We start from the raw sequence: 10,000 nt of genomic DNA, 5'->3' as shown, positions 1-10,000 counted from the left end.
GCTGAACTTGAAAAATTAACGTGACGCAATCAGGTGATGACTTCATTATTCGGAAACCGGGAAGTCGGAAGTCATTGTCTTCAATTGACTGTAGCATTATTTTTTTCATTCTATTGCAAATGGCGTTGGCCCCATGTCAATCGGCTGAACTTGAAAAATTAACATTACGCAATCAGGTGATGACGTCATAATTCGGAAACCGGGAAGTCGGAAGTCATTGTCTTCAATTGACTCTCGCATTATTTTTTCATTCTATTGCAAATGGCGTTGGCCCCATGTCAATCAGTTGAACTTGAAAAATTAACGTTACGAAATCAGGTGATGACGTCATAATTCGGAAACCGCAAGTCGGAAGTACAATTCTTTTACATCGGGACACTCCCGGGTACATGTTCTGTCAGCATGTGAAGTTTGGTGAAGATCAGTCCAGTACTTTTCGCGTGCATAGGTCACAGACAAACACACACACAGACACACAGACAGACACACTTTCAACTTTATTTATATAGATATGGTGGAAGATTGTTGCAGTTGGGAGTATCCATTTTTAACAAGAAATAAGTGACTTGATCTACTCTGCTAATTTACGTAATATGCAAGAGCAGACCTGGTCTTTGGCGTTGTTTGACCCGCTTCCCAGCGAGCTTCCTCAGGCCAATTGACCCCACATCTCGGCAAAAAAATAAATAACAAAATGCATCATTGATGATCTTCTCTGCTCTTTTTTTATTTTATTACTCCCTCGTTATCTTATAAAGGCCAAGCAAGCCTTCGTCACGTGACATCTTATCTCGTGTTAATCTGCCTTTCTCATGATTTACAGAACCACAAGATGATACCGTTAGAACATTAGAAGCAATCCACAAACCATCTTTATTTACTATATCCTTTTTTATTTTTTGCCTTGAACCACAATTTTACTACTTTTTTTTCCCCCACCGGAGGCTGAGTGAACAATAGCATTTTCTCCAATTAAATCCCAGGAAAGCCATTTCCCCCTCCTCCTGGCCCTTGATTGGGGACATACCAAATTTGGTCGACATGATGCGGTGCAAATGACCCACAAGTGTGTTGCTAATGGGATTTTATGATCGGTGTTTTTCCCTTGCACAGAGATGCACACAGTTGCCTGCAGCCAATCAAGCCTCATACATTTGGTGGGACCTTCGGATTGTGCCATCCATGGTTTTGTCCAAGGAGGTGAGTTTGTTCGAAATATTATTGATTTAAATTAAAAAAAAATTCTTCTGAGCTTTGTTTTTCAGCATACTTATCCATTAAATTCAGAGCATTAATTATTTTGGAGATTGTTTCTGGAGGGTGATTTGCAAAATATAGCCTCATTGTTACCCCAACTAATTACAAAACAATTTCTCTTTCTCTTCCCATTGTTATCCCCCATGGCAAGTTTTAAGATTGAAACTATAACGAGCAGAAGCCAGTGGTAAAAATACCACTACATGAAAAGGAAAAAAAAAATGGGAAGAGTTTTATTTTTGTGCTGGTTGAAAGAGCTCAAAAATGGGAGGTTATATTCAGCACTTCTTAACAGGAAATCTTTTTTCTTTTTGAGAGCGATTGAGGCAGTGGTCTGTTGCCAATACACCACCCAGGCTCAATTTTTTTGTTTTTTGGTTTGATGGAAAAAATATCATGCTCCCATAGGTATGGATTAATTTGAAGCAACTTTTGCTTAATAATTATTTTTTTGTCTCTGAGGAACGTTTCCATGTTTCTGTGACAGACAGACAGACAGCATTGGCCTATTATACAAAAGGTAGTGGACCAAAAATGGAAACTCCAATGTAAAGTCACTTGAAGGGTGTTGGGCCATTACATGCGGCCTGTATGTGCTGTGGCACAGAGTCCACCAGCATCAGGAATTCTGCAGGAGGGATGTGGCACATTCTTCCACGAGTGTCAATCAACTCACACCTGTTTCATGGAGGTGGAAAACGCTGTCTCGGGAGTCGTTCCAGAATATCCCAAAAATGCTCCATTGGGATACATGTTTGTCGTGTCCAGGTCGATTAACACCAACGCTGGACGAATGGGCTGAACTGGCTTTTTTCCTCCCTCAGACCGCACTCAATGGCAGGTTTGCGCACACGAGAACTGAAGGGAAGGCACGAGAACCTTCGCTTTTGTGAAAACAAGGGGTTTATTCACAAACAAGAGAGATAAAAAGAACCAGGGGATGGTGATCACGACGGAGACGATGGAGGGTTTGGAGGGAAGGAAGGGAGTGCAATTAATAAATAATTAATTATGTACAGTGAGGTAAAACAAATCTAAAGAAATCTAAGGTGTCTCACTCTGGACTTAATAACAGATGGGGACAGGGACCAAGAACTGGGTGGCTTATCTCTGGGTGGTGCTGAAGCAGCCATGGACAGGTGGGATGAGCAGGTGATGAGTTGGTGAGGATAGCAAAGAGGCACCAGGCAGACGAAACAGGACGAAGGAAGGCAAAATAATCCCGTCTCTTCGGCGGTAAAAACCTTCTCCGGCAGAAATCCCTTCACCTTGACTCGTTCCATGATCCACGGTTGAACTGGAGCCTTCGGTAATGGGTGCCTTGTGAAAACGTTGGTAAATCCACAATGGTTTCTCCCGTACACCAGTCCCCTCAAAAGCGTTTTTTTTCTGTTTGGTCCTCGATCCAAACTTTAAGCACTTTTTCCATCCTTTCAATCTGAGTATCATGGGACTGGAATGAGCCTTTTGCACTTTGCGGAGTGGGGACACTTGCATGGATAATCGACTCACGTTTACACACTCTTGATTCACTGATCCTGTAATGGCAGCCCACAGATGCCACACTTGTACTTCTTGCCAGCATATTTAACAACTCAATATTCTTATACAATGTCAGAACCTTTCTCTGGCCTTTGGCACGATTAACTTTGTCCATTTTACGTTTGCACGCCGTTATTAACTGTTGCGTGGTTACTCGATCTTGTAGATCTAATACTACACGGTCTCCTTATGCCATATCCTGTTCCATCATGATTCATCATTAAATTTGGCTTCGTTCCATATGCTGGTCTGAATACTCCAATTAACAATGTGCACGAAACAATAGAAGGCTCGTAATGGGAGGTAGTTGTACACGCGGATGCAAACAATGACTCATCTGAGGTCAGAAAACGTGATTGGTCAAAATGAAATACAGCGGTAACTAAATTGGGACACAAGAGGTTGTCCGCGATTGTTCGAAACCTGCGATATTTGGCGGTTTACTGCATGTTCATATGCGCACACACACACGTGCACAAATATGTCAGTGATGGGCCAAATGGTCTCATTTACTTGTTTAGTTCATACTGAATCATGTGACCATTTGTTACACTCAGTGCAGACTGTGGACCCTTTTGTATGTGCAGTCATACTTCACTACATTTGAAGGGAAATGCTTTATTTAATCTTCTTGGGCTGCGGCATTTCAAACTTCCAGGCACAAATGAAATGTCAACAAAAAATTAATGTCATCTCGTTGAGCAAACTGCAAGCACACGGACTGGACGTGTTCAGAACAAGTTCGTCAGGAATATACAGGAAATGGTATCACGTGAGTGTCGGTTTGTAAACCTTTACATCACTTTCGTTACTTTCTTTCTCACCTTCCTCATTTCTGTTACGTTTACCTAAATATTTATTTGTTAAAATAAAATTAAAGGATCCAAAGGCACCTTCTTTTTCAGCGTTTATGCAGGACACAAATATCTGCTGTGCACCAACACATTAGGTTCAATGGAACACTTGGAGCGGAGCTGCTGGAGTAGAATGTAAATTTAGTTGAACTATCGTGCTGGGTAGCGATTCAGATCTTGTGAGATACAGGTTCGCTCACATTGCGTTAATTTAAAATAAAAACGAGTTTTAAAAAAATAAAATTAAAGGCCATAGGCCAGTGTCACGCTGATAGGCCATCACATGATGGATCTTATCAGGGCTGAGGGAGCCTTCGTCATGTGATGCAATCTTATCTATCATCAATCTGCTTTTAACAAGATTTACAGAATCACGAGATGAAACCGTGAGAACAAACAGAGACCTGCCCAGAGACCACGTCAGGCTTGTAAAGTGTATTGATGTAACAAAAGCAAAAGGGTTGGGAATGTACAAGAAGCAAGGACACAATGGATCCAGTTGTAACACTCTACCCCCAAGTTAACCTGAACTGGCATACATGCCCACAAAACAAACCAAGTGATGGAAGGCAGATCCTTAATTATTCTCTGCCTTAAGACCTCAGACATATGATATAAGGGCCCTGTCACACCTTGACGTTTTTACCAGCAACGGCAACGTATAAAAATGTATGTAAAACGTTGGCGTACGCTGAAATTTTGATGTTTTTTTAAGTTTTGGGCGTATTCATAATGTGTTGGTCGTATGCATAACATATTAGTAATGGGCACAGAACGTTTCGTTGTATTATTGATAACTTTAACCAACGAATGCTTAGCCTGTTGTCGGCGTTCACAACCTTCATCTGCAATGCTGCCCAACGATAGTTTAACTTACGCATAGCGCGCTAAACGTATCACCGGCAAACTCGTGGCGTAGCCTGTTAAGAACCTGCCGGACGCCGATTTAAATCATAACCGCCTGAGAATTTGAAGTGTCAACATCGCAGTCACACCTTGACGATTTTGCCAGCATTTTCCGGCCGATGAAAAATGTGTCTAAAACGCTAGGCGCACGTCAAATACGGTATAGGTAAGTTGTGTATACTTTGAGAGTAGGCTGGAAAACAATGAAGTGCGCTGTCATATTACGTGGTACGTGTAATATGTCGTGAAATTTCAAGCATGCTGAAAATTTTACGACGTACTCAGCGTATGGCTAACACGTTCCGCATGCGTTGTCATATGTTCCTGGCACGCTCCGCGATCGTTTACACACGACGGACACACGTTACTTGGAGGTTACTCATAAGTCGAAACACGTCAAGGTAATATTAAACATACCCGCAACCTAATTTTCAAACAATGGGTAACATCCTTTTAACCTATGAGTAGCGTGCTCTGAACCTATGTTTAACGTGTTTGAAACCTATGAGTAACGTGCATTGAACCTATTTGTAACTTGCCTTGAACCAATGACTAGCGTGCTATGAACCTATGAGTAACGTTCGTTTAACCTATGTGTAGCATGCTTTGAACCTAAGTATAACGTGCTTCTAACCTTTGAGTAACATGCTATGAACCTATGTGTAACGTATCTCAAACGCACATTGTCGTATGTAGACGAATTAGATTGACGTCTTCCGGACGACCACAGCACTTACTGAATGTGTTTCTAACTTACATCTACCGTGTAATGGCGTATTGGCAGCGTTTCGGGGAATTGGTATATACGAATGGGCTTCACAAGAGGAACCCATCATTGTTCCAGACTCCATGTTGAGTAGATGTCAATGCCAGTAGTATCAGTAGAAGTAATACTATTAGCAGTAGTTGGTGTGCGTGACAGTAGTAGTTGTAGTAGTAGCATTGGTAGTAGCAGTATGTCTATGTCAGAAGTAGTATGTGAGCGTGATGGGGAGGGTGTGGGTGATGATGGATCCTCTTATCATCCAGGAATAGGAGACTACTTTGCACCATTGTTCGATGTTCTTTTCGGCTAATTTTTTTTCCTCATTCCCACGATGAAATATTTCTTTGTTTTACTTTTTAAAGTATTAAAAACGACTTTGACAAATGCATAATGCCGTAGTAATGAACACAGAACGCTTCGAGAACTTATAGATAAGTTATACCAACGATTGTTTATCGTGGTTTTGTCGTCCACAACCTATGGCCAATGATAGTCTAGCGTATGCATTGCGTAATAATTCCCAAGCACGTTATTCATAGGTTATAAATAAGTCACGGGTACCCTAAGCATTACTTTGATGTGTTTTGACGTATGAGGAACTTTCAAGTAGCGTGTTGCGAAGTGTGAACAACGTTCGTGTAGCGTGTTTGCAAAACGTTACTCATAGGTGAGAAATAAGTTTCGGGTACGCGAATGTTACCTCTACGTGTTTCGACTTATGAGTAACATACAATTAACGTATGTCAATGATCGCATAATGTGCCTACAACTTCTGGCCAGCGTAGCGGAACGTGTGAGCCAAACGCCGAGTAAGTCGTAAAATTTCAAGCATGCAAAATTTTTTCGACAACCAAAAAATATGTTTTAAACCAGCGTAATACGACCTATGGTTGTGTTTTTCAGCGTGCACCTAACATACACAAAACGTACCCATAACATATTCGACGTGTGCCAGCGTTTTAGACAAATTTTTCATAAATCTGCATACGCTAGCTAAATCGTCAAGGTGTGACAGCCCCTTAAGAGAGGGGAAAGCAACGAGACAATGGAGGTATTAGGTCAAACTCCATAATATTGCCTGGAGGAAAACACCTGGGGCCAATGGCGATGTATTTTGCAGCAACAAGAACATGTTTGCAGGCAGGGAGAAGGGAAGAGAGGAACACGTCAGAATGAAGTGGAGAGGACCTCAGCAAGGCAGGGTGTGGCTTCTCCCTCTTCATGGCTCATTGCAGCTTGATGAATGTGGTGTTTTCTCTGGGACTCTGGCTTTCCCACGCCTTTATAGCCGAGCCCGCCGATGTCGATTATGGTGATTTATGCCCCTCCCCTCTCCTGTTCCATTCGTTCATGCATGCCCAGTGGGAGGGGCTAACACTTTCTTCCTTGAGATAGTTTTCTGCTGCAGATTGGCACCAAAGCCAATGTGAGGTGAAGATGATGTCGAAAAACAACTTTTGCCCCCTAAACTTGTGCAAATGGCAAAAAGGTAACATTTCGACATATAGTCCATGAGCCAGACCAGATTTGACTACCAAATTGAGGGACTAAAAGCCACTATGCTTTTCAGTTACCTTGATGTCTGTAGAGTATGGAATCGTGTGATGGACGCTTCTCATGCCAAGCTCAATGGTATTTTGGTGGCCATCTTTAAAAATGGCCACCACTTTTCAATGACCTTGATATATGTCAGTAAATTGGCCATATCTCCACAATGGCTTAACACAAACACATGATGTCACATTCATATGATTCAGTATAAAATTCTGCATCTTTTGGTGTGTATTTTGTTCAGTAATGTTAATTACTTTTTTATTTATGAACACAAATGTTGTGAAAAAGTGGTGTTTTGTGACATTTTTTTCCATATTTTTTCACCTAAAATCACCATAAATATCAAAGTTTACTTATTTCAAGGTATTTATGCATGACTTGGTTATTTGACATTAATATTAGTGATATTGAGTCCTAATCATAGCACTCTTTCAAATCATATAGCAAGGAATTGAAACGTATACACGACATTCAAATCTCGCATGAGTTGTCTTTTTTTGTCCAGTATTATCACTGTAACATTGTAATCTCAGTTCAGGGACCTATATAATTCATTAACAACTATTCAGTAAGGTTTTTCTAATATTTTGACTTACTTTCAATTAAATTAATTGTTTTGATCAATTATTTTTTCATATTATTTTGCATTTTTAATACTTTTCTTAACAGTTTTATAGGGTCAATTTTATTTTCAATATGTTAACCCATGGATTCGGCTGCTTTCACATTTAATTCATAGATAAATGTATTAAAGTAATCAAAATAAAATTATATTTGATCTGGGCCCCTCATCACTGTAACCTTTGAGATAGTCCCTCAGTGAAGCTGTGCTAAAAATAGAAATGACAGCATGTAACCAACAAACAGAATTTAGGTCACAGAAGTGATGCAGCCAAATGGGGTGTGTGAGATGTTTCAAGATGAGCTAATAACTGAAATGTAAGTATTACACAGTACAACCCCTTTAATACACTATTGTTGGGAGCCAAAAGTGCCAACCATGAGTTAAGTAAATAAAACCGTGTACTAAATTTGCAGAAATACATGTATATACAGGCCACATGATTTGTGCTATTTCAAATGATTGTGGTATTTATGATATTACCAGATATAAACAACAAAATATATTTCATTATCACTGTTAAAACTGCTGTTTCATCCAAATATTGTCATATGTGTCCTATTTTTTTTTTAATATTTGGGATCCAAGCTAAAACCCTTGGAAGGCCCTCTAAAATAACATAGCATTGTTGATAAAACATATCATTGCAGCTCCTGGAACTGATTTATTTTTAATATTTCAGAAACCTGTTGCCACTTACCATATCAGCAGGGCAGAAGATGAAGTTGAGCCGAAACGTTTGAAGACAGAGAGCGGTACATGCATTATATGTGGGGGGAAATCTCCACTTTATGATTTATCATCCCCCAGAGATGAAGAATCATGGAAAACCCTGTGCCAAGCTGCTGAGATTCAACATTTTCATCCAATTATCCATACTGCTGAAAACAGTGAAACCAACTTTTCTAATATTAAATATCACAGGGATTGCAGATCCAATTTCACCCATAAAAATAAATTGTGAAGAAACAAGAGTACATAAATGAACAAGACTCTTTAAGGACTAAACATTCAACAAGGCAAGCATCAAAGTACACAATCAAGAGTATACGATACGATATGCATCTTTTGCCAAAGCAAGAGCAAATACATTAAAGGAACTAATAGCCGGGAACCATTGAAACCAGCAGTTGAGCCAAGGGCTGATAAAACCATTCGTGATATTGCAACTGAACTTCAGGATGACAGAATTTTATCTATTACTGCTCGAGATATTGTTGCTGCTGAAGCACATTATCACAAAACATGTTACAGGAATTGTACGAGGGGACAAACTGAAAGAATCTCTTCTGAATGCAGTGGTGCAGACAATCCTTACCAAAAAAAGGAGAGGGCTGCATTCAACAAGGTGTGTGAATATATCCGTACCAATGTCTTAAAAAAAACCCTTGTATTGTTGCACTGTCTGATCTCACTGCCATAGTTGTATGCTTCATGGAAAGTAATGGGTTTGAAGTTACAGAGGCAACCAAAAATCACATGCGACGCAATCTCTATGCAGAGTTTGGAGATTCTTTGCATTTCTTCACAGTTGCCCACAGAGTATATATAAGGCCAGACAACTTGACAGTAGACTCCATTGCAGTTGACTATGTTCAGGTAAAGGAAGAATATAACATTCTTGTGAAGCAGCAAGATTCAAAATCTATGATAACTCAAGTAGCCCAGCTTTTACGTGAACAAGTAAAATGTGGAATCAAAGAGCAGCCTTGGCCCCCTGACCCTCGGGAACTTAATATCACATACATATCCTTCCCTGATTGTCTTGTGCAGTTCCTGAATCTCTTACTTTATGGTAAGAATGCAGCACCCTCCCTTCATGAGAGGCTTTCATGGTCCATTGCTCAAGACATTGTCACAGCTGTATCAGCAGGCAAAGTAATCACGTCAAAGCATATTTTTATTCCATGGGTTATAAAGACTCTGACAGGAAATGTGGAACTGATCAAATTCACGAACCAGCTGGGACATGCATCTTCTTACTCCACCTTAGAGGAGATTGAAACTGCACTATATATTGAAAAGCTAAAGAGTGCAGAAGATGATCATTTCCCTCTTCCTTCCAATATACATTCTTTCATCCTAACTGTACTGTCATTTGACAACAAATATAGACAGGAGGAAGTACTGAGTGGAGCTGGAACTTCTCATCGTGTGAATGGCATAATCATTCAGCCAACATCATCATCATGTCAGCCACAAAAAGCAGTTTTGACAGTAAACAAGAAAGACAAAAGGAGATCAATCTATCCAAATGAGAGACAGCTTCCTCATTATATCTCTGGAAAACGAGAAGGACCACCATCACTACCAGTCACTGAACTTCCTTAAAATAATGTAGCATTGACAGCTTCACAAAAGAATCACCTTTGGATGATAGCACGGGAACAAGAGACCGACAATCAGACGATCGCTTCATGGACTGGATTTAATATACAAACCAGAAGAGATATTGTAATTTCACAAGACACTGTGGGCTACCTACCAACTATAAATGCC

The 10,000-nt window shown here is 40.1% G+C and overlaps 1 protein-coding gene across 12 annotated transcripts in view; it reads left to right on the top strand.

The window, feature by feature from the left end:
• Nucleotides 1–10,000, top strand: part of ACOT7 (acyl-CoA thioesterase 7) — a 72,829-nt gene that overhangs the window by 62,229 nt on the left and 600 nt on the right. For 10 of the 12 annotated variants that reach the window (XM_085876314.1, XM_085876315.1, XM_085876310.1 and 7 more), the window contains 2 exons: nucleotides 1,114–1,200; nucleotides 8,756–10,000. The exon at nucleotides 8,756–10,000 is cut by the window's right edge. In XM_085876314.1, the coding sequence (XP_085732440.1) occupies nucleotides 1,114–1,200; nucleotides 8,756–8,880 (212 nt within the window). In that variant the 3' untranslated portion in view covers nucleotides 8,881–10,000. Of the gene's footprint in view, nucleotides 1–1,113; nucleotides 1,201–8,183 lie in introns of all 12 variants that reach the window. The other 2 variants (XM_085876316.1, XM_085876311.1) reach the window with 1 other exon arrangement.

The sequence above is a fragment of the Eptatretus burgeri genome, chromosome 4 (genome assembly GCF_056783735.1).
Source record: "Eptatretus burgeri isolate ZD-2024b chromosome 4, Ebu_testis_v1, whole genome shotgun sequence".
NCBI lineage: Eukaryota > Metazoa > Chordata > Myxini > Myxiniformes > Myxinidae > Eptatretus > Eptatretus burgeri.
Note: the sequence above shows the minus strand (reverse complement) of the source record. Positions and strands in the feature narration are given on the sequence as shown.